Consider the following 26,329-nt stretch of genomic DNA (forward strand, 5'->3'; position numbering starts at 1 on the left):
ATATATATATATATATATATATATATATATATATATATATATATATATATATATATATATATATATATATATATATATGACGTATTTTTTTATTTTTTTATGACTGAGACCCTTCCGGGTCCCCCGGACCAAACATGAGAAGAGCCCTTAAGGTTAAAAAAAGATATATATATTGTATTGGTTTTGAAAATTAAAAATGTCAAAATGGCCGCCGCATGCTTTAAATTTTCAGTGTGCAACCCTCAGCAGAAACATCCTGAGTTAGGGGTCTGGGTTTGAGTTGGGCATGTAACTGATAAATGATGGTTTGCCTCACCCCAGAGCCTCCAGTGCAGACAGCGGCTCCTACATGTGTGTTGCTGCCAACCACTACAGCGCAACAAGAGACTTTGCATCCAACAGCTCCGAAGTGGTAATCACAGTCAAAGGTTGGTTACCATCTCAAGTTGGCTCCGCTAGATGGCGCTGGTTTTACTGCTTTGTAATATTGTATTAATTTTATTCGTAATACAGATCAGATATATTTAACGTATCTCACAATTTCATTTCGTTGGTGTTGGTCCGTCTTACTTCCTGTTCCACTTATCGCGCTCATTCTGGCCTCTGCACATTTGCACGCACCATCACTTTATAATACAACACTACTCGTGCGCAGAGGATTGCGTCTCGTTAATGAGCAAATTAGTTCCGACGATCAATTTAGCGTGTCTGCAGTCTTTATGTATATGCAGAATACTGTACATGCTGATTATCTGGATGCTCACAATACTGGGAAGAGGAGATGCAAATATAAGCATTTAGCACTCGCAATATGATTTATCAAGACTGAAACTGTTCTGCGGCCGCTGTTTTGTGTCTTTATTGAGCACATCTGCAATGTACGTGCAAAATTACTGTGAGAAAGGAGGCGATTGCATTTTAAAAACAGATGATTGAGATAATATTCTGTCTGTGAGCTTGTCAACATATTTGGACGGTCACAAATAAATATATTAGACATAATGGCTATTCAGCAATATAATCGTATAGCTGCTGATTAAAGCCAATTCAATTGATTAATTTTGTTGTCTACTGGCGTTTTTTCAAATGTTTTTTTTCATTCAGGAAAAAAATTTATGATCAATCTCCTGCTGTATATGAAAAAACATCTTGCAATATGCATTTTCTTACCATACCAACACAGCAGCGCCTTCCAACGTGCTCATTCAGCGTGCTAAAAGTAGTTCCTGTGTTGTAGGTCACACTTCAAAATGGCCTAAAAAGGGCTGTACATATCATATTTGTGTGCTGCATGTCAACAACATTAGTGAAGTGAATTATATTTAAATAGCGCTTTTTCTCTAGTGACTCAAAGTGCTTTACACATACCTGCCAACTACTCCGGTTTTCCCGTAATTAGTACGGTTTTCATCAACCTATTCCGGGTTACGGTTGCAGTGATAAAAAAATACGGTTTTTCATTAATTAAAAAAAAATTTTTTTAAAAGGTTTTATTCACGAAATCGCGTAACAACAATGACAATCGACACTGCTTCCCGTAACTTCCTATCGAGCCATTCCGAATGCCATGCGCGAGGCTATTTATAGCACCGCTGCCAAGCACGAGGCACCAGTTGCCATTGTTTCCAAACGAGCGAACAATCATGGAATCAGCCGGAGAAAAATCGCAAACGAGTCTTAAACCGAAAAGAAAACTGCAGTCATTCCGTGAAGAATATTCAAAAGCCTATCCGGGAATAATTATCCGTTCCAAAAAGGGTGAAAACTACGCGAATTGCACCTTGTGCAGACAAGATTTTTCGATCGAACACGGAGGAATTAGCGATGTAAAAGACCACGTTGGGACAAAAAAACACAAGTCTAATGCCGTTGCTAGCGATACAAGTGGAAAACTTTCAACGTTTTTCGTCGCCCAAACAGATTCTTTGGATGTGATAAATTCCGAAGTTTTATTTACGGAGGCAATAATTGAGCATGGACTTCCAATCGCACTGGCTGATCACATGGCATTAACTGTCAAAATAATTTCAAACTATTGAAGTTAGCTTACAGAATAAACATGTCAATCAACCCATATGATTTTTGCTGTAATATTTTTGTTTTGAAAAGTCACTGTGACTGATAGAAAAGTGATAGTTTTAGCAACATTTTAACCTGTCTGAATGCTAATAATCATTTTGCGTCGGGGCCCCTGAACCCCCCACCAGGACTTTGTCCTGGACCTACCGGGGCCTGCGGCCCCTGGACCCTGGCTACTAGGTTTTTCTGATTTCAAAAGTTGGCAGGTATGTTTACATAGTGAAACCCAATTTGTAAGTTACATTTAAACCAGTGTGGGTGGCACTGGGAGCAGGTGGGTAAAGTGTCTTGCCCAAGGACACAACGGCATTGACTAGGATGGCGGAAGCGTGGATCGAACCTGGAACCCTCAAGTTGCTGGCACGTCCGCTCTACCAACCAAGCTATACCGCCCCTACCGTCCCCTGATTAAGGAAACGCCACAGGTTGGACCATATGTTGCTCAATTTTTGTTTCCTCTGACATCACATGGACAAAGATAAGACCTTCTGGAGGAAAGTTCTGTGGTCAGATGAAACAAAAATTGAGCTGTTTGGCCACAATACCCAGCAATATGTTTGGAGGAGAAAAGGTGAGGCCTTTAATCCCAGGAACTGTCAAGACGTGGACTTTGGCGCAGTTTCCTGCGAGGATTGCTTTCCCAAGATGCAAACGAACTGGACCGGACATGGCGTGAAGGTAGACACATGATTTATTTTTACACTAAAAAAAAGAACAAACTAAAGGCGCCTTTGGCTAAGAAAAAAATACTAGCACAAAGGCAAAAACTATGAACATAAAACAAACAACACTTACTGTGGCATGAGCGGAGCATGAAACTATGAACAGACATGAGTATCAAAGGTAGCATGGGTAGCAAGGGTAGCAGAAGCAATGTCGCCAGACAGACTGCCTGGCAACTAAAAGCTTAAATAATACCGACATGATTAGTGACAGGTGCGCGAGTGCAAAACGTGAGACAGGTGAAACTAATGAGTAGTCATGGAAACAAAACAAGCAAGAGTGCACAACCAGGAACTAAAAAGAGTCCAAAAAACAAACAGCACATGACCAAACAAAAACATGATCAACGGACATGACAGGAACACCAGACCTACCGTCAAGCATGGTGGTGGTAGTATTATGCTCTGGGCCTGATTTGCTGCCAATGGAACTGGTGCTTTACAGAGAGTAAATGGGACAATGAAAAATGAGGATTACCTCCAAATTATTCAGGACAACCTAAAATCATCAACCCGGAGGTTGGGTCTTGGGCGCAGTTGGGTGTTCCAACAGGACAATGACCCCAAACACATGTCAAAAGTGTTAAAGGAATGGTTAAATCAATCTAGAATTAAGGTTTTAGAATGGCCTTCCCAAAGTCCTGACTTAAACGTGTGGACAATGCTGAAGAAACAAGTCCATGTCAGAAAACCAACAAATTTAGCTGAACTGCACCAATTTTATGAAGAGGAGTGGTCAAAATTTCAACCAGAAGCTTGTGGATGGCTACCAAAAGTGCCTTATTGCAGTGAAACTTGCCAAGGGACATGTAAGCAAATATTAACATTGCTGTATGTATACTTTTGACCCAGCAGATTTGCTCACATTTTCAGTAGACCCATAATAAATTCATAAAAGAACCAAACTTCATGAATGTTTTTTGTGACCAACAAGTATGTGCTCCAATCACTCTATCACACAAAGATAAGAGTTGTAGAAATTATTGGAAACTCAAGACAGCCATGACATTATGTTCTTTACAAGTGTATGTAAACTTTTGATCGCGACTGTATATACAGTACGCACAAATTCTTCATTTAATAAGGGCCATCTGCACCATATTAGTACTTGTCATCAATTGTGCACGCAGTCTTAGTACATGCCCTCGAACAGTAAACAAGATTTTATAGTTTGATATTTACCACTTGTTATTCGGATCTCATTAGATCAGGCTTTATGTGGATGTGACCTTTCTGGATTACTCAATTGTGAAAAAGCTCGAGTGTCATTAATAAATCATAGGAGGAACCATTGCAACACATCTAGCATGTTAACGAGCTCCTGCGTGAGAAAATGTACAAATGACTCCATGGATTACTTTAAATGGCTGTGGTTATTTCTATCATCTTCCAGGGAAAAAAAATGAATGCAATATCGTTGCTCTACACCAGGGGTGTCAAACGTACGGCCCTAGGGCCAGATCAGGCCCGCGAACAGGTTTTATCCGGCCCGCGGGATGAGTTCGCTCAGTATAAAAATTAACCTGAAATTTTTGAATGAAAGAAACAGCGGTTCTAAATGTGTCCACTGGATGTTACAATAGCAATTCTTTGTATCTTTGTAGATGATGCTACATATGTGCAAAATAAACCACATGAGTCGAAGGAAAATGATCAAACTACATAAATAACATACTTTAATTGGATAAATTAACACCAATGAGTTGACTGATGAACATTATCACATAATTTATTCAGTAAGTATAAATAGCGACAAATAAAGATAGAGTACTATGAACCGCAACATGTAAGTGTAAAAGACCCCCAACATTATTATTTGTACAATTTCAGAATGTGCTTGTTCTATTTTTGAACAAAGAAAACAATCTGAAGTTGTCTTTATTTTTAAGTTATCGTGCCGTGATTTTACCAGTCCGGCCCACTTGGGAGTAGGTCTTTCTCCATGTGGCCCCCGGTCTAAAATGAGTTTGACACCCCTGGTCTACATCAAAGGTGTCCGAAGATTTTCCTTCAAGGGCCGCATACAGAAAAAGGGAAGAATGCAGGGTGTTATAGTAAAGGTGTCCGCCCTGATATCGGTAGGTTATGAGTTCAAACCCCGGCCGAGTCTTTTTGATTGATTGATTGCAACTTTTATTAGCAGATTGCACAGTACAGTACATATTCCGTACAATTGACCACTAAATGGTAACACCCCAATACGTTTTTCAACTTGTTTAAGTCGGGGTCCACGTAAATCAATTCATGGTACAAATATTTACTATCAGCATAATAAGTCATCACACAAGTTAATCATCAGAGTATATACATTGAATTATTTACATTATTTACAATCTGGGGTGTGGGATGTGGAGGGGGGGTTAGGTTTGGTTGATATCAGCACTTCAGTCATCACCAATTGCATCATCAGAGAAATGGACATTGAAACAGTGTAAGTCTGACTTCGTAGGATATGTACAGCGAGCAGTGAACATAGTGAGCTCAGAAAGCATAAGAACAAGTTTGACACATTTGATTATTTACTGGGGAGAGGGACGTCTGGGCTTCCCTGCTTAGGCTGCTGCCCCCGCGTCCCGACCTCGGATAAGCGGAAGAAGATGGATGGATGATTATTAACATTTGATTATTTACAATCCGGGGAGGTGGGATGTGGAGGGGGGAGGGTGTTAGTCAAGGGTTGAAGTTGCCTAGAGGTGTTGTTTGTGTGGTTTTGAAGGAGGATAGAGATGCAATTTCTTTTACAACTGTTGGGAGTGCATTCCATATTGATGTGGCATAGAAAGAGAATGAGTTAAGACTATAAAAATGGGACCCATTACCTCCCTGCTTGGCATGCAGCATCAAGGGTTGGAATTGGGGGTTAAACCACCAAAATGATTCCCGGGCGCGGCCACCGCTGCTGCTCACTGCTCCCCTCACCTCCCAGGGGGTGAACAAGGGGATGGGTCAAATGCAGAGGGTAATTTCACCACACTTAGTGTGTGCGTGGTAATCATCGGTACTTTAACTTAACATTTAAAGTGAAGACAAGTTAAATAGCATACATAAATGACCTTTTTGTTTGTGTTATGTCAAATACTATGCTGTGTATCTATGTGTGTATTTATTCATGTGTTGTCCAAACCTATAATCCCATGTAATGTCCTAATGCGGGCCAAGTTTAGTGTTATTTTGGGAGTAATAAAATACGAGCTGCAAATGATCTGATCTACGTTGTGTGGTCCACAAGATAGTTGAAATTTAATTTCAGTGCTGCCGTGCTTTTTATGTCGACCATATTTATATTTATAACATTGCTGTTGGAAGAGACATTTTAAAAAAAGCACATGGAGCAATAATAGAGTAGTCCTGCTGTGTTTTAAGTAGTTGTTGATTAATCGACAAAATAACTAATTTCAACATCCTCATTCCCTCAGACGTGGTGTCAAATCCTGACATTTCCATCAGGGTGCTGAAGGAGGATCCTCACAACTATTTGGCCGTGGTCACATGCCAGTCGACCAGAGGGACGCCGCCTGTCACCTTCTCCCTCTACAACAGGACAGAACTGGCTTTCGAAATGACAGTCGACGAGAGAAAAGCCACGTTTAAGGTCCCCCTGGTTTTAGAGCGACACTTAGGGTGGCTCCAGTGCCAGGCTAACAATGGTGATCAGGTTGCATACAGTACCTGGTTGCCCTTAGAAGTCGGTAGGTTTGCAGACATTACTCTAACACCTGGAACCTGTTTATGTCGACAACGCGTCTCAGTCAAACATAGTTCCGATCCACAACGTTCTTATTATTGTGATGACGTCAACATGCATTATTAGGAATCTTAATTTATAAATATTAATCATGAAATGCTGTTAGTATATTAAATGAATACTAATAAAAATATATTTTTTACAAACAAGAAGTTGCAGGAATGTACACATGATCCCCTGCTTACATCTCATTGTGCAACATGTGAATGTTTTAATGGCAACTAAATGCAATGTCTGAAAGGAGTACAAATTATTTCCAAAGCAGGACCTCCACCCAGACAAACAATACAAGTACACAGTTCATGAAAAACAAAATTTTTTGTTATTGTCATTGTAAGTGGGCCTAAACACTTATATTAGAAAATAACCTCATGGAAATGACTGCTTTCATTTGATTATAATAATAAGAGAATGTTGTCTGTCTATCTGTGTTGACCCTGCGATGAGGTGGGGACTTGTCCAGGGTGTACGCCGCCTTCCGCCCGAATGCAGCTTAGATAGGCTACAGCACCCCCCGCAACCCCGAAAGGGACAAGCGGTAGAAAATGGATGGATGGATGGAGATTGAACTTGTTATTTAATTAGGTTTGGGGCAGGTGTGCTGCTGGTGTAGTCACAGTGTGCACGTCTGATGTTGCTCACATGGGCTCCACTGAATGCTCAGGGAGTTTTTGCGTTTGCTCACACACATGAAAAATTAGAGGGAACATTGGCCGTAGGTAAAAATAATCGTCTTTATCACCAAAGTCTGTTGAAAGTGACACATATTGCTTATGTCCACAACCGCTTGTGTTGATGCCAATCCAGAAATGTCGACTTAAAAGGGTTCCACTGTGCATGTAACGTGTCTCAGTGTATCTATTGTGAATTAACAGTGAGTGTTGCCGGCCCAGTGACGATGAAGTACGACTACGACATCGGAGACAACTACGCTGTGACAGGCCTGAGGTTCTATTGCAAGGCGAGGAAAGGATCTCACCCGCAGTACAAGTGGTTCCTCAACCAAACTGTCCTGGAAGGCCGAGGAAGCTTCTACTACACGGTCCATCAGCCGCCAGAACAGTCCATCCTCCTGCTGTCCGTAGGGAGCAGCAGTGCCGGGATGTACCGATGCGAAGTGTCGGACATTTTCGACAACAGCACTGCCATCAGCAGCAACAAGCAGTATTTAGACAAAGACGGTAAAGTATTGCCTCAAATGTGGACTTCTGGTTTTTGGATTCTAATCCTCTTGTCCCCACAGTGCTGAATCGTCTCCCGCTCATTGTGGTGGCCGTTGTCTTTGGATGCTTCGCTTTCTTGCTTGTCCTTGTCGCCGCTTGTTGTTGGACCGGAGTGTTGTTCAGTGAGGGAGTTTGTCAAAGATGTGTGATTTTTATATGTCGTAGTGAAGTAACGTTGTTACCTGTTCTTACAGGAAGAAGGCGGATTGGGGAGAAGTCCATGTGAGTTGTATACCTCTGTTTTATTGCCAAATTCTTAAACCGTTGTGGTTTCTTGATGGTTACTGAATTTTTGGTACTTTTATTGGTACCGACTAGTGTTGTCCCGATACCAATATTATTTCGGTACTTTTCGATACTTTTCTAAATAAAAAAAATTGCATTATTGGCTTTATTTTAACAAAAAATCTTAGGGTACATTAAACATATGTTTCTTATTGCAAGTTTGTCCTTAAATAAAATAGTAAACATACAAGAAAACTTGTCTTTTATTATTAAGTAAGCAAACAAAGACTCCTAATTTAGTCTGCTGACATATGCAGTAACATATTGTGTCATTTTCTATTTTATTATTTTGTCAAAATTATTAAGGACAAGTGGTAGAAAATAAATTATTAATCTACTTGTTCATTTACTGTTAATATCTGCTTACTTTCTCTTTTAATATGTTCTATCTACACTTCTGTTAAAATGTAATAATCACTTATTCTTCTGTTGTTTGGATGCTTTACATTAGTTTTGGATGATACCACAAATTTGGGTATCAATCCGATACCAAGTAGTTACAGGATCATACATTGGTCATATTCAAAGTCCTCATGTGTACAGGGACACATTTCCTGACTTTATAAACATAATATAAATTTAAAAAAAAATTAAAGAAGATCTCCTCTCTGAGCTGCCACCTTAACGTGGTAGAGGACTTTGCGTGTCCCAATGATCCTAGGAGCTATGTTGTCCGGGGGCTTTCATGCCCCCTGGTAGGGTCTCCCAAGACAAACAGGTCCTAGGTGAGGGATCAGACAAAGAGCAGCTCGAAGACTTCTATGGGAATGAAACAGCAAGGATTCAGATTTCCCTCGCCCGGACGCGGGTCACCGGGGCCCCCCTCTGGAGCCAGGCCCGGAGTTGGGGCACGATGGCGAGCGCCTGGTGGCCGGGCCTGTCCCCATGGGGCCCGGCCGGGCACAGCCCGAAGAGGGAACGTGGGTCCCCCCTCCAATGGGCTCACCACTCATGGGAGGGGCCATAGAGGTCGGGTGCAGTGTGAGCTGGGCGGAAGCCGAAGGCAGGACACTTGGCGGTCCGATCCTCGGCTACATAAGCTAGCTCTTGGGACGTGGAACGTCACCTCGCTGGGGGGGAAGGAGCCTGAGCTAGTGCGCGAGGTAGAGAAGTTCCGGCTGGATATAGTCGGACTCACCTCGACGCACAGCAAGGGCTCTGGAACCAGTTCTCTCGAGAGGGGCTGGACTCTCTTCCACACTGGCGTTGCACGCAGTGAGAGGCGACGAGCTGGGGTAGCAATTCTTGTTGCCCCCCGGCTCAAAGCCTGCACGTTGGAGTTCAACCCAGTGGACGAGAGGGTAGCCTCCCTCCGCCTTCGGGTGGGGGGACGGGTCCTGACTGTTGTTTGTGCTTACGCACCAAACAGCAGTTCAGAGTACCCACCCTTTTTGGATACACTCGAGGGAGTACTGGAAAGTGCTCCCCCGGGTGATTCCCTTGTCCTACTGGGTGACTTCAACGCTCATGTTGGCAACGACAGTGAAACCTGGAGAGGCGTGATTGGGAAGAATGGCCGCCCGGATCTGAACCCGAGTGGTGTTTTGTTATTGGACTTTTGTGCTCGTCACAGATTGTCCATAACAAACACCATGTTCAAGCATAAGGGTGTCCATATGTGCACTTGGCACCAGGACACCCTAGGCCGCAGTTCCATGATCGACTTTGTAGTTGTGTCATCGGATTTGCGGCCTCATGTTTTGGACACTCGGGTGAAGAGAGGGGCGGAGCTTTCTACCGATCACCACCTGGTGGTGAGTTGGCTGCGATGGTGGGGGACGATGCCGGACAGACCTGGCAGGCCCAAACGCATTGTGAGGGTCTGCTGGGAACGTCTGGCAGAGTCTCCTGTCAGAGAGAGTTTCAATTCCCACCTCCGGAAGAACTTTGAACATGTCACGAGGGAGGTGCTGGACATTGAGTCCGAGTGGACCATGTTCCGCGCCTCTATTGTCGAGGCGGCTGATTGGAGCTGTGGCCGCAAGGTGGTTGGTGCCTGTCGTGGCGGTAATCCTAGAACCCGTTGGTGGACACCGGCGGTGAGGGATGCCGTCAAGCTGAAGAAGGAGTCCTATCGGGTTCTTTTGGCTCATAGGACTCCGGAGGCAGCGGACAGGTACCGACGGGCCAGGCGGTGTGCGGCTTCAGCGGTCGCGGAGGCAAAAACTCGGACATGGGAGGAGTTCGGCGAGGCCATGGAAAACGACTTCCGGACGGCTTCGAAGCGATTCTGGACCACCATCCGCCGCCTCAGGAAGGGGAAGCAGTGCACTGTCAACACCGTGTATGGTGCGGATGGTGTTCTGCTGACCTCGACTGCGGATGTTGTGGATCGGTGGAGGGAATACTTCGAAGACCTCCTCAATCCCACCGACACGTCTTCCTATGAGGAAGCAGTGCCTGGGGAATCTGTGGTGGGCTCTTCTATTTCTGGGGCTGAGGTTGCTGAGGTAGTTAAAAAGCTTCTCGGTGGCAAGGCCCCGGGGGTGGATGAGATCCGCCCGGAGTTCCTTAAGGCTCTGGATGCTGTGGGGCTGTCTTGGTTGACAAGACTCTGCAGCATCGCGTGGACATCGGGGGCGGTACCTCTGGATTGGCAGACCAGGGTGGTGGTTCCTCTCTTTAAGAAGGGGAACCGGAGGGTGTGTTCCAACTATCGTGGGATCACACTCCTCAGCCTTCCCGGTAAAGTCTATTCAGGTGTACTGGAGAGGAGGCTACGCCGGATAGTCGAACCTCGGATTCAGGAGGAACAGTGTGGTTTTCGTCCTGGTCGTGGAACTGTGGACCAGCTCTATACTCTCGGCAGGGTCCTTGAGGGTGCATGGGAGTTTGCCCAACCAGTCTACATGTGCTTTGTGGACTTGGAGAAGGCATTCGACCGTGTCCCTCGGGAGGTCCTGTGGGGAGTGCTCAGAGAGTATGGGGTATCGGACTGTCTGATTGTGGCAGTCCGCTCCCTGTATGATCAGTGTCAGAGCTTGGTCCGCATTGCCGGCAGTAAGTCGGACACGTTTCCAGTGAGGGTTGGACTCCGCCAAGGCTGCCCTTTGTCACCGATTCTGTTCATAACTTTTATGGACAGAATTTCTAGGCGCAGTCAAGGCGTTGAGGGGATCCGGTTTGGTGGCTGCAGGATTAGGTCTCTGCTTTTTGCAGATGATGTGGTCCTGATGGCTTCATCTGGCCAGGATCTTCAGCTCTCACTGGATCGGTTCGCAGCCGAGTGTGAAGCGACTGGGATGAGAATCAGCACCTCCAAGTCCGAGTCCATGGTTCTCGCCCGGAAAAAAGTGGAGTGCCATCTCCGGGTTGGGGAGGAGACCCTGCCCCAAGTGGAGGAGTTCAAGTACCTAGGAGTCTTGTTCACGAGTGAGGGAAAAGTGGATCGTGAGATCGACAGGCGGATCGGTGCGGCATCTTCAGTAATGCGGACGCTGTATCGATCCGTTGTGGTGAAGAAGGAGCTGAGCCGGAAGGCAAAGCTCTCAATTTACCGGTCGATCTACGTTCCCATCCTCACCTATGGTCATGAGCTTTGGGTTATGACCGAAAGGACAAGATCACGGGTACAGGCAGCCGAAATGAGTTTCCTCCGCCGGGTGGCGGGGCTCTCCCTTAGAGATAGGGTGAGAAGCTCTGCCATCCGGGGAGAGCTCAAAGTAAAGCCACTGCTCCTCCACATCGAGAGGAGCCAGATGAGGTGGTTCGGGCATCTGGTCAGGATGCCACCCGAACGCCTCCCTCGGGAGGTGTTTTGGGCACGTCCAACCGGTAGGAGGCCATGGGGAAGACCCAGGACACTATGTCTCCCGGCTGGCCTGGGAACGCCTCGGGATCCCCCGGGAGGAGCTGGACGAAGTGGCTGGGGAGAGGAAAGTCTGGGCTTCCCTGCTTAAGCTACTGCCCCCGCGACCCGACCTCGGATAAGCGGAAGAAGATGGATGGATAGATGGATTAAAGAAGATGTTGTGATGCCAAAAAATATTGACGTAATCATAGTAGCATCGACTAGATACGCTCCTGTACTTGGTATCATTACAGTGGATGTCAGGTGTAGATCCACCAATGGTGTTTGTTTACATTGTGACGCCGGTGAACTACGATGTGTAGTGAAGCATGTTTAGCTATTCCTCGTCCTGCAGGGATGATACTTGTAAGAAACGTTCTTTATTTGTCGCCATGGAGGCGAGGATTAGTGATTTAGAAGTAGCTAAAACACTGTCGACTGGGGCTAGCTAGCCAGGTCTTAAAGCACCTCTTCCTGAGGGCGTTTCAGTGTTATAACTTCACCTTTATCGTTAGTTTTTAAGCCAAAATGCGTCCGTTCTCCCTTTTCTGTCTACACACTGTGTCTGCTTGTAAGTACTCCGTGATTGTGCGCTGCCGAACATGCTCCTCTGCTTGTAAACCAGCAATGACACGACGTGATGACGACGGGGGCGCAGGTGGGTGGGGGACCGGTACTTTTCACAGGCGGTATACTACCGGTACTATACTAATACCGGTATACCGTACAACCCTAGTACCGAACGAATTCCGTCATTCACGTAAAATTAAACCGTATAATATTTCGATACCTATGTTGCATGTGACGTCATGTCTGCAACAAGCGCAGTCATAGCAAACTTTAATTTTCGATGCCAACAAATCATGCCTGATAGAAAGCGCCCAAAAGTAAGGTCCCACTTTTCAAGTGAGCTCCATGCTATTTTACATTGGATACCTCATATACATGCTACTGATTAGCATTGGCAATTTTACATGCCGATTTCAAGACATCCAAGTTTGGTAATGAAGACTACAACTGAGATGCATGTTACAATCCGACAGCTGGTGTGTAATAAGTACAATACTTACAAAATAAACACTTTGTAGGGCTGAACAAAAGAAAGTTCTGGCACATTCAGCCTAATGGCAACGACTACATCCTAATTACAGCAACACACTGTAATGAATGCATACTTGCCAATGAGACTCAGAAGTGTAAGAAAACAAGATAACACAGTTAACATTATCAACCAAAATGTCAAATTAAACAAATTAACATTCATTACCACACGAACACACATAAAAGTAAATAAATAAATGATAAATGGGTTGTACTTGTATAGCGCTTTTCTACCTTCAAGGTACTCAAAGCGCTTTGACACTACTTCCACATTTACCCATTCACACACACATTCACACACTGATGGAGGGAGCTGCCATGCAAGGCGCTAACCAGCACCCATCAGGAGCAAGGGTGAAGTGTCTTGCTCAGGACACAACGGACATGACGAGGTTGGTACTAGGTGGGGATTGAACCAGGGACCCTCGGGTCACGCACGGCCATTCTCCCACTGCGCCACGCCGTACCAAAAAATACAAAACCCGTTTCCATATGAGTTGGGAAATTCTGTTAGATGTAAATATAAACGGAATACAATGATTTGCAAATCCTTTTCAACCCATATTCAATTGAATGCACTACAAAGACAACATATTTGATGTTCAAACTCATAAACTTATTTATTTTTTGCAAATGATAATTAACTTAGAATTTCCTGGCTGCAACACGTGCCAAAGTAGTTGGGAAAGGGCACGTTCACCACTGTGTTACATGGCCTTTCCTTTTAACAACACTCAGTAAACGTTTGGGAACTGATGAGACACATTTTTTAAGCTTCTCAGGTGGAATTCTTTCCCATTCTTGCTTGATGTACAGCTTAAGTTGTTCAACAGTCCGGGGGTCTCCGTTGTGGTATTTTAGGCTTCATAATGCGTCACACATTTTCAATAGGAGACAGGTCTGGACTACAGGCAGGCCAGTCTAGTACCCGCACTCTTTTACTATGAAGCCACGTTGATGTAACACGTGACTTGGCATTGTCTTGCTGAAATAAGCAGGGGCATCCATGGTAACGTTGCTTGGATGGCAACATATGTTGCTCCAAAACCTGTATGTACCTTTCAGCATTAATGGTGCCTTCACAGATGTGTAAGTTACCAATGTCTTGGGCACTAATACACCCCATACCATCACACATGCTGGCTTTTCAACTTTGCGTCTATAACAATCCGGATGGTTATTTTCCTCTTTGGTGCGGAGGACACGACGTCCACAGTTTCCAAAAACAATTTGAAATGTGGACTCATCAGACCACAGAACACTTTTCCACTTTGTATCAGTCCATTTTAGATGAGCTCAGGCCCAGCGAAGCCGACGGCGTTTCTGGGTGTTGTTGATAAACGGTTTTCGCCTTGCATAGGAGAGTTTTAACTTGCACATACAGATGTAGCGACCAACTGTAGTTACTGACAGTGGGTTTCTGAAGTGTTCCTGAGCCCATGTGGTGATATCCTTTACACACTGATGTCACTTGTTGTTGCAGTACTGCCTGAGGGATCGAAGGTCACGGGCTTAGCTGCTTATGTGCAGTGATATCTCCAGATTCTCTGAACCCTTTGATGATATTACGGACCGTAGATGGTGAAATCCCTAAATTCCTTGCAATAGCTGGTTGAGAAAGGTTTTTCTTAAACTGTTCAACAATTTGCTCACGCATTTGTTGACAAAGTGGTGACCCTCGCCCCATCCTTGTTTGTGAATGACTGAGCATTTCATGGAATCTACTTTTATACCCAACCATGGCACCCACCTTTTCCCAATTTGCCTGTTCACCTGTGGGATGTTCCAAATAAGTGTTTGATGAGCATTCCTCAACTTTATCAGTATTTATTGCCACCTTTCCCAACTTCTTTGTCACGTGTTGCTGGCATCAAATTCTAAAGTTAATGATTATTTGCAAAAAAAAAAATGTTTATCAGTTTGAACATCAAATATGTTGTCTTTGTAGCATATTCAACTGAATATGGGTTGAAAATGATTGGCAAATCATTGTATTCCGTTTATATTTACATCTAACACAATTTCCCAACTCATATGGAAATGGGGTTTGTAGTACCTTTAAGTACCGACTGTGATTCCCAGGTACCAGAAATTGTTATAGTATCAGTTTGAATGTGAAAGGTGGTTGTAGATTATATCCCCATTACCTGCACTGTTCGCTGCTTCTTACTTGCAGTTTCTTTACGATTTAGAATGCACACAAAAGAGAAAGACATGCCTTTATGTCTCACATAAGGATTGTGAAAGATGGACAAAATTCCCCCCCAAAAATGCAGTTGTCCTTTAATGAAGATGATGATGTTGACTAATATCATGAGGTTGATGTGTTTCTAAGGTACTTTATCCTTGGTTTCATTTTTATGCCGCTCCTAAATCTTGTGAGCGTTTTGTAGGTGATTTCCAGCAGACCTTGTAAATGTTCTCACAATACAATTTTAGGAAGTCCATGTATGACAACTTGCCGCTTGCCCATTGGTGGCTTTTTCTCGAAAGTGGCATTCTATTTTTTTTTCAGATGTAAGAGTTGTGTAACTAAACTGGAGTAAAGCAATGGGAAGATTTGGGGAATTTAAAGACTTATCTCACTGTCATTCACGGACAGCTGTTTCATTTCTGGAGCCAACCCTCGATCCCTGACCAATCAACGACATGCGTAGTCGGGGGAGCAAGTTGCACAATCCAAGCATTTCGGCCAAGAATAGAAGAATTCCGATTTACCTTACTTAAGATATAGTGCATCAATCAGTATCATTTTAAAAGCCCCCAAAATGAGCAGGATAAAACTCTTTTAGCAATTGTGAAAATCCAAAATGAGTTTGCCCCCAACACAATATAGCATGAAAACATCAGCAGCTATGAAGAAAAAATATAGAAGGGTATTTTTAATAAACACACGATTTAATTAGTTGTTGTTTTTTTAAATCTAATAAGATTTTAAAAACTTTACTTGAAAAAAAATAAAAATAAAAATAAAAGCAAACGATAAGAAAAGAAAAACTGAACAGTTATAATAGCAATATTTGTGTCCTTGCACTTTCCTTGATTATGAATTTTGTATTTTCCCTCTTAGTGTGGGCCAGAAGATGGAGACGTTCCAAGCGTGTGAGGATGAGCTGGTTTGTGACATTTCTACACCTTTCTCATCATAAATACCAAATGTCTCATTGAAAAAAGCTGACCTACATGTCTTTGTATGTTTTAAATCTAAATGAATAGACTGGAATTCCTAAACCACTATTGTCTCTGCACTAATTATACAAAGAAATTAGGGCACAACCCCTTGAGGCGGGGGTGTCAAACTCATTTTCATTGAGGGCCACATTGCAGTTATGGTTGCCCTTAGAGGGCCGCTTTTAACAATGGGTAATATATGAATATATGTATATAGTCAAGGTTTCTGTGGTTTATATCCGTTATACAGTGCGCAATACCGGGGTAGGGCGTAATATACGTTAGGTCAGGAAAAAATACAGAGGCTATTTCTTCCCTACAAGCCTGTTTCGCAGGTTTCCCTGCTCGTCAGGGGATCTTATTTTAATTTTTAAAATCCCCTGATGAGCAGTGAAACCTGCGAAACAGGCTTGTAGGGATGATATAGCCTCTGTATTTTTTCCTGATCTAACGTGAATATATATGTATATACAAACCCCGTTTCCATATGAGTTAGGAAATTGTGCTAGATGTAAATATAAACGGAGTACATCCATCCATCCATTTTCTACCGCTTATTCCCTTTGGGGTCGCGGGGGGCGCTGGAGCCTATCTCAGCTACAATCGGGCGAAAGGCGGGGTACACCCTGGACGAGTACAATGATTTTCAAATCCTTTTCAACCCATATTCAGTTGAATATGCTACAAAGACAACATATTTGATGTTCAAACTGATAAACATTTTTTTTTTTTTGCAAATAATCATTAACTTTAGAATTTGATGCCAGCAACACGTGACAAAGAAGTTGGGAAAAGTGGCAATAAATACTGATAAAGTTGAGGAATGCTCATCAAACACTTATTTGGAACATCCCACAGGTGAACAGGCAAATTGGGAACAGGTGGGTGCCATGATTGGGTATAAAAGTAGATTCCATGAAATGCTCAGTCATTCACAAACAAGGATGGGGTGAGGGTCACCACTTAGTCAACAAATGCGTGAGAAAATTGTTGAACAGTTTAAGAAAAACCTTTCTCAACCAGCTATTGCAAGGAATTTAGGGATTTCACCATCTACGGTTCGTAATATCATCAAAGTGTTCAGAGAATCTGGAGAAATCACTGCACGTAAGCAGGCTGTACTGCATCAACAAGCGACAACAGTGCGTAAAGGGTATCAACACATGGGCTCAGGAACACTTTAGAAACCCACTGTTAGTAACTACAGTTGGTCGCTACATCTGTAAGTGCAAGTTAAAACTCTCCTATGCAAGGCGAAAACTGTTTATCAACAACACCCAGAAACGCCGTCGGCTTTGCTGGGCCTGAGCTCATCTAAGATGGACTGATACAAAGTGGAAAAGTGTTCTGTGGTCTGACGAGTCCACATTTCAAATTGTTTTTGGAAACTGTGGACGTCGTGTCCTCCGGACCAAAGAGGAAAAGAACCATCCGGATTGTTATAGGCCCAAAGTTGAAAAGCCAGCATCTGTGATGATATGGGGGTGTATTAGTGCCCAAGACATGGGTAACTTACACATCTGTGAAGGCGCCATTAATGCTGAAAGGTACATACAGGTTTTGGAGCAACATATGTTGCCATCAACGTGGCTTCATAGTAAAAGAGTGTGGGTACTAGACTGGCCTGCCTGTAGTCCAGACCTGTCTCCCATTGAAAATGTGTGGCAGATTATGAAGCTTAAAATACCACAACGGAAACCCCCGGACTGTTGAACAACTTAAGCTGTACATCAAGCAAGAATGGGAAAGAATTCCACCTGAGAATCTTTATAAATGTGTCTCCTCAGTTCCCAAACGTTTACTGAGTGTTGTTAAAAGGAAAGGCCATGTAACACAGTGGTGAACATGCCCTTTCCCAACTACTTTGGCATGTGTTGCAGCCATGAAATTCCAAGTTAATTATTATTTGCAAAAAGAAACAAAGTTTATGAGTTTGAACATCAAATATCTTGTCTTTGTAGTGCATTCAATTGAATATGGGTTGAAAAGGATTTGCAAATCATTGTATTCCGTTTATATTTACATCTAACACAATTTCCCAACTCATATGGAAACAGGGTTTGTATATATGATACATGAACAATATATTTTTTACATAAGCTGCAAAAAAAAAAGTATTTTACTTTAAAAACTGGCAGCTCAGTCAACAGAATTTTACAGTTAGAGCAGTATTTTTTTAACAGCATATAAAGAAATTGGGGCAGCACGGTAGAAGAGGGGTTAGTGCATCTGCCTCACAATACGAAGGTCCTGAGTAGTCCTGAGTTCAATCCCGGTCTCGGGATCTTTCTGTGTGGAGTTTGCATTTCTCCCCGTGACTGCGTGGGTTCCCTCCGGGTACTCCGGCTTCCTCCCACCTCCAAAGACATGCACCTGGGGATAGGTTGATTGGCAACACTAAATTGGCCCTAGTGTGTGAATGTGAGTGTGAATGTTGTCTGTCTATCTGTGTTGGCCTTGCGATGAGGTGGCAACTTGTCCAGGGTGTAACCCACCTTCCGTGCGATTGTAGCTGAGATAGGCTCCAGCGCCCCCCGCAACCCTGAAGGGAATAAGCGGTAGAAAATGGATGGATGGATAAAGAAATTGACTAAATGGAATAGAAAATTGAATGCAACAGAGCTGCCAGTTTGTTTGTTTTTTACCGTACAATCTTGTCCTTTTAATGTTTTTTTGTTGTTTGTTTTTTTAATGGTTTAATGTCTTACTTTAGATGGAAAAAAACGGTACCAACGTTGATTTTACAATAAAAAAAACTCAGTCAGCGGAATTTAACCGTAAAATCTATTGTCAATTTTACAGTGTACAATTTGATTAATAATTTGTTTTGAAATTGTAAGTCAGGAAGATATCTAAGTACAGTATTTATCTTTATTTTAACCAAAAATATTTTTGGAATACATGATGATGTAATATTTAGATTTTGATAATATTGAATTTTAAAACATGCAATTGCATGCAGTACATGATTTTTAATGTCAAAAGGGAAAGAACAGAAATATTTAGTAAGAAAAGATTAAGCATTTTATTAACGCATATTATTTCCAGGCTTTCGCGGGCCACATTAAATATTGTGGATTTGGCCCCCGGCCTTGAGTTTAACACCTATGCCTTAAGGCAGTGATCCCCAACCACCGGTCCGGGCACCAGTACCGGTCCGTGATGCATTGTCTACCGGGCTGCACAGAAACATTTTCTCCAACTTATGTTGCTCCATAACCTGTATGTACCTTTCAGCATTAATGGTGCCTTCACAGATGTATAAGTTACCCATGCCTTGGGCACTAATACACCCCCATACCATCACAGATACTGGCTTTTGAACTTTGCGCCTAGAACAGTCCAGATGGTTCTTTTCCTCTTTGGTCCGGAGGACAGGACGTCCACAGTTTGTAAAAACGATTTGAAATGTGGACTCGTCAGACCACAGAACACTTTTGCACTTTGCACGAGTCCATCTTATATGAGCTCGGGCCCAGCGAAGTCGGCGGCGTTTCTGGGTGTTGTTGATAAATGGCTTTCGCTATGCATAGCAGAGATTTAATTTGCACTTACAGATGTAACGACAAACTGTAGTTACTGACAGTGGTTTTCTGAAGTGTTCCTAAGCCCATGTGGTAATATCCTTTACACACTGATGTCGCTTTTTGATGCAGTACCACCTGAGGGATCGAAGGTCACGGGACATTGCCGCTTACGTGCAGTGATTTCTCCAGATTCTCTGAACCTGTTGATGATATTACGGACTGTAGTTGGTGAAATCCCTAAATTCCTTGCAATAGCTCGTTGAGGAATGTTGTTCTTATACTGTTGGACAATTTGTTCACGCATTTGTTCACAAAGTGGTGACCCTCGCCCCATCCTTGTTTGTAAATGACTGAGCATTTCATGGAAGCTGCTTTTATACTCAATCACGGCACCCACCTGTTCCCAATTAGCCTGTTCACCTGTGGGATGTTCCAAATAAGTGTTTGATGAGCATTCCTCAACTTTCTCAGTCTTTTTTGCCAATTTTGCCAGCTTTTTTGAAACATGTTGCAGGCATCAAATTCCTAATGAGCTAATATTTGCAAAAAAAATAGCAACGTATTCCAGTTCGAACGTTAAGTATCTTTTCTTTGCAGTCTATTCAATTGAATATAGGTTGAAAAGGATTTGCAAATCATTGTATTCTGTTTTTATTTACCATTTACACAACGTGCCAACTTCACTGGTTTTGAGTTTTGTACTTTGATACATATATAAGAATGACACGGAGTAGTGCAAATATGATGATACATGAAATGTATCATTTATGACATGTTGTAAACATAATGCAATGTGGTGCAAATATGAGAATGTTAGAGCAATTATTTATTTGTGGTAAAAAAAAAAGCTGTGTTTGAACCAGTTTGTTCTGTGTCAATCTGTTCGTATTTGCTTGCAGGAAGTGTCCGACTATCACGAGGATGTTGATGTCATGGAGATGACAACAAAACATATTGCCGCCTTTTGAGTTATCGTGTCTGTGCTGATTTACTAAGGCTTTCAAGTCATTATTTTTTAAATCAGATTAATCACACTCTTGAGCTATAGTTAATCATGCATTACAGTGTGTGCATTACAGTGTATTACTCGTTGCCAAATTTAAAATTTGCTGAAGAAAATACCCCAATATTTGGACACAAATGCAAATTTGTAGTCAGAATGTAACATTTTAATTAACTGCAAGGAATTAATTTGCTTATAACTTGGTGACAGTAAGTATTGTAAGAATTAAGTGCACATTTACATAGTATTTGCAATAATATTGCAAACAAGGTACATTTAGTAAGCACACCAGGGTTTCCCCGAGACTGCCAAGATGCCTGTGGCGGTGGGGGCATGGTCAATATGACGTCATCGAATAATTAGCATAATCTGCTATGCCAGCTCCCCCCACGACCCCATAAGCATACTTGCCAACCCTCCCGGATTTTCCGTGAGACTCCCGAAATTCAGCGCCTCTCCCGAAAACCTTCCGGGACAAATTTTCTCCCGAAAATCTCCCGAAATTCAGGCTAACCCACAATATAACCAGCATACCTGCCCAATCACGTTATAACTGTAGAATGATGGAGGGCGAGTTCTTGGTTTCTTATGTGGGTTTATTGTTAGGCAGTTTCAATAACGTCCTCCCAGCGCGGCAACAACACACAACAACAGCAGTCACGTTTTTATATACCGTAAAGCAGTCCGTCTGCCGTAAACAGCAATGTTGTGACACTCTTAAACAGGACAATACTGCCATCTAGTGCATTTGATGAAAGCACTTTTGTGCGTGCCACACATCAATGCATCATCAGAGTTCAGCATGGTTAGAAAAATAGTGACAGAGAATAGAACAAGGATGGACAATTCAACTCTTAACTCAACAATGAGTAGATGAGTGGTATGTGTGTGTATATGTGTAAATAAATGAACACTGAAATTCAAGTATTTATTTTATATATATATATATATATATATATATATATATATATATATATATATATATATATATATATATATATATATATATATATATATATATATAATAAAATTAATATATATATATATATATATATATATATATGTGTATATATATATATATATATAATAAAATAAATATATATATATACATATATATATATATATATATATATATATATATATATATATATATATATATATATATATATATATATGAAATACTTGACTTGGTGAATTCTAGCTGTAAATATACTCCTCCCCTTTAGCCACGCCCCCTCCCAGCCCGACCACGCCCACCCCCACCCACCTCCCGAAATCGGAGGTCTCAAGGTTGGCAAGTATGCCCATAAGGGACAAGCGGTAGGAAATGGATGGATGCTATGATATGATTTTCTTTAGTGTTTTTTTTACAATTGACTCAACTTAGTTTTATCCTGCTTCTAAATGTATGTTTTAACTCCTGTGCAACACTTTTATGAAACTTTTGTTTTTTTTTAATGTGCTATACAAATAAAGTTGATTAGATTGGATAAAAAAACGTTTGGTAAGTACAAACCCCGTTTCCATATGAGTTGGGAAATTGTGTTAGATGTAAATATAAACGGAATACAATGATTTGCAAATCCTTTTCAACCCATATTCAATTGAATGCACTACAAAGACAACATATTTGATGTTCAAACTCATAAACTTTTTTTTTTTTTGCAAATAATAATTAACTTAGAATTTCATGGCTGCAACATGTGCCAAAGTAGTTGGGAAAGGGCATGTTCACCACTGTGTTACATCACCTTTTCTTTTAATAACACTCAATAAACGATTGGGAACTGAGGAAACTAATTGTTGAAGCTTTGAAAGTGGAATTCTTTCCAATTCTTTTTTTATGTAGAGCTTCAGTCGTTCAACAGTCCGGGGTCTCCGCTGTCGTATTTTACGCTTCATAATGCGCCACACATTTTCGATGGGAGACAGGTCTGGACTGCAGGCGGGCCAGGAAAGTACCTGCACTCTTTTTTTACGAAGCCACGCTGTTGTAACACGTGCTGCATTTGGCTTGGCATTGTCTTGCTGAAATAAGCAGGGGCGTCCATGAAAAAGACGGCGCTTAGATAGCAGCATATGTTGTTCCAAAACCCGCATGTACCTTTCAGCATTAATGGTGCCTTCACAGATGTGTAAGTTACCCATGCCTTGGGCACTAATGCACCCCCATACCATCACAGATGCTGGCTTTTGAACTTTGCGTCGATAACAGTCTGGATGGTTCGCTTCCCCTTTGGTCCGGATGACACGATGTCGAATATTTCCAAAAACAATTTGAAATGTGGACTCATCAGACCACAGAACACTTTTCCACTTTGCATGAGTCTATCTTAGATGATCTCGGGCCCAGAGAAGCTGGCGGCGTTTCTGGATGTTGTTGATAAATGGCTTTTGCTTTGCATAGTAGAACTTTAACTTGCACTTACAGATGTAGCGACCAACTGTATTTAGTGACAGTGGTTTTCTGAAGTGTTCCTGAGCCCATGTGGTGATATCCTTTAGAGATTGATGTTGGTTTTTGATACAGTGCCGTCTGAGGGATCGAAGGTCACGGTCATTCAATGTTGGTTTCCAGCCATGCCGCTTATGTGGAGTGATTTCTCCAGATTCTCTGAACCTTTTGATGATATTATGGACCGTAGATGTTGAAATCCCTAAATTTCTTGCAATTGCACTTTGAGAAACATTGTTCTTAAAATGTTTGACTATTTGCTCACACAGTTGTGGACAAAGGGGTGTACCTCACCCCATCCTTTCTTGTGAAAGACTGAGCATTTTTTCGGAAGCTGTTTTTATACCCAATCATGGCGCCCACCTGTTCCCAATTAGCCTGCACACCTGTTGGATGTTCCAAATAAGTGTTTGATGAGCATTCCTCAACTTTATCAGTATTTATTGCCACCTTTCCCAACTTCTTTGTCACGTGTTGCTGGCATCAAATTCTAAAGTTAATGATTATTTGCAAAAAAAAAAAAAAGTTTATCAGTTTGAACATCAAATATGTTGTCTTTGTAGCATATTCAACTGAATATGGGTTGAAAATGATTTGCAAATCATTGTATTCCGTTTATAATTACATCTAACACAATTTTCCAACTCATATAGAAACGGGGTTTGTAAAAAAAAATCTAAACTAAATAACAGCCCCACTTTGCATTTACTTGTTTTGCTTAGTTGAAGAACTTTGATAGTAGTTGTATTGATGAAAATAGTACTGACTTCTCTTATCCGGACTGATCCTTAATTTAGGGCAAAAATGTTAAAGAATGTGCTTTAAAAAAAAAAAAAAATTGGTGACGTGGTGAGGAAAATTTAAAGCGCGATGTAGGGAGGGACGACTATCGGTTTTCTTTTGCTCAAACACTTGCAAGTAAAAAAAGGGAATAATTGTATTATTTTGTCTATATTTGTACATTGTCTTATTTATATTGTTGTATTTATATATTGTTAAATTGTGTTGATTAAAAAATGCCTAAAATATTTGTCCTGTGTTTTGTTTGATGATCATTACCAAAAAAATAAAGGCATCGTCCTACCTATTTTTTTTCTTAAATTTTATTTTTTTTTTTAATATGACATTCACTGTAATTATTGATTATTTAGACCGTGGGGAAATGTTAAAAGACAAGATGTTGTATAATTTTGTGAAATCATTGTAGTAAAAAAGTAAAGGCAAAGTCATTGACAATTTTCCAAGCCAAAAGTTTTGGGGTCGGCAGGTCATTAATTTTAATTTACGTATTTAGGTTGATTGGCAACACTTCAGTGGCCCTAGTGCAGGGGTCGGCAACCCAAAATGTTGAAAGAGCCATATTGGACCAAATATACAAAAAAAAAAAATCTGTCTTGAGCCGCAAAAAATTAAAAGCCTTATATAAGTGTTATAATAAAGGCAACACATGATGTAAGTGTCTATATTAGCTATATTAGCCTACTATCAAAAGCTGATGCAAATCTTCGTTGACAGAAATGTTGTATTTTAATATTTATTTTACACATTTTTGCAACATTGGAAATCATTAGTAAAATGGAGGCTTCTCAGAGGGTGCGATAAATTCTGGATTAGACAGACTTAAAGTATAGATGTGTGTGTGCAAGTTAAAGGAAACGGCAGGCTGTCTTCTTTTAATGGAATTATTACAATCTTTGCAAGCTGGGTAACGTTTGCTGTGGTCTGGAACAACATGGCACACAAACAACTATCAGAAATGCAGCCAATATTACATACAGATAATGTGTCATGAGACATGCAAATATAAATTAAATACACAGAGGACATAAGCAAAGGAATTTAAATGAGCTCAAATATAGCTACAAACGTGGCATAATGATGCAATATGTACATACAGCTAGCCTAAATAGCATGATAGCATCGATTAGCTTGCAGTCATGGATTGACAAAATATGCCTGATTAGCACTCCAGCAAATCAATAAAATCAACAAAGCTCACCTTTGTGCATTCACGCACAGCATAAAGCGTTTGGTGGACATAATGAGAAAAAGAAGGAGTGGCATAAAACACATTTTTCTGTGGCAGCATCGGAGAAAGTTGTACATGTAAACAAACTACGATGAGTTCAAGGAGCGCTGAAATTAGTAGGACAAAACAGTGCTTCAGTGAAGCATGTTTAATACAAACAGTGGGATTTCTAACAATTAAGAAGGTTTGTGTCATGTTTGTCCTCCTACAGAAACTAGATTAAAACCAAAAATATTTTTTCTTCTTCATCTTTTTCTATTTTCACACATCTCTGAAAGAGGTCCAAGGAGCCACAAGGGCGGCACTAATGCGGCTCAAGAGCCACGGGTTGCGGAACCCCCGCCCTGTGTGAATGTTGTCTGTCTATCTGTGTTGGCACCAGAAATGTTTCTCAACATTTTTTTCTACATAAATATCGATTTATGAAAGTAAGGCCTACATTTTCTAATTGGCTTTCTAATTTGGTTTACAATCATCAATCAAATCTTGGAGAATGATTAAGAGTACAAAAGCCCTTAAATTGATATTTATTTTAAAAACATTTAAAGTGATTTAGGTAGCCCTTTTTGTCTTTTTTGTTGTTGTTGTTTTTTTTAATATTTTTTCATTATTAGGGACAGAGTCCCTTTGAGACAGAGGACCCTATTGTATTTCTAGCGTTTTATTATTATACCGCCGCCTCTTTGAGCTGTAATTTGACCCCCTTTAACATGCTTCAAAACTCACCAAATTGGACACACACATCAGGACTGGCAAAAATTGCGATCTAATAAAAAAACCAAACCCCAAAACTCCAAATTGCGCTCTAGCGCCCCCTAGGAAGAAAACACAGACAAAACTGCCTGTAACTCCCAGTAGGAATGTTGTAGAGACATGAAACAAAAACCTCTATGTAGGTCTCACTTAGACCTATATTTCATACACTGACAACTCCCAGCAAAAATCAACAGGAAGTTTGCAATTCCCCCTTCAAAACAAAAGTTGTGTAAAAACAGTCACCTTTTTTCAAACAGTATCTCCTCTGAGCGCGTTTGTCGTGTCGGCTTCAAATTAGCACATAGGACAGAGATTGAACCCTTCTGATTAAAAGTTGATGAAAGAGTTTTAATTACTGCTCCGGTTTGGATTTTATGAGCCCTCAAAGTCGGTCCCGTCCACCTCTATGTAGGTCTCACTTAGACCTATATTTCATACACTGA

At 41.5% G+C, this 26,329-nt stretch overlaps 1 protein-coding gene across 3 annotated transcripts in view; it reads left to right on the plus strand.

The window, feature by feature from the left end:
- Positions 1 to 16,363, plus strand: part of LOC133624620 (Fc receptor-like protein 5) — a 27,146-nt gene extending 10,783 nt beyond the window's left edge. For 2 of the 3 annotated variants that reach the window (XM_061988341.2, XM_061988343.2), the window contains exons 6-10: positions 322 to 428; positions 6,218 to 6,490; positions 7,422 to 7,727; positions 7,790 to 7,991; positions 16,016 to 16,363. In XM_061988341.2, the coding sequence (XP_061844325.1) occupies positions 322 to 428; positions 6,218 to 6,490; positions 7,422 to 7,727; positions 7,790 to 7,991; positions 16,016 to 16,094 (967 nt within the window). In that variant the 3' untranslated portion in view covers positions 16,095 to 16,363. The remainder of the gene's footprint in view (positions 1 to 321; positions 429 to 6,217; positions 6,491 to 7,421; positions 7,728 to 7,789; positions 7,992 to 16,015) is intronic. The other variant, XM_061988342.2, reaches the window with a different exon arrangement.
- The last annotated feature ends 9,966 nt before the right edge of the window (positions 16,364 to 26,329 follow it).

Source organism: Nerophis lumbriciformis, linkage group LG27, assembly GCF_033978685.3.
Source record: "Nerophis lumbriciformis linkage group LG27, RoL_Nlum_v2.1, whole genome shotgun sequence".
NCBI classification, from domain to species: domain Eukaryota; kingdom Metazoa; phylum Chordata; class Actinopteri; order Syngnathiformes; family Syngnathidae; genus Nerophis; species Nerophis lumbriciformis.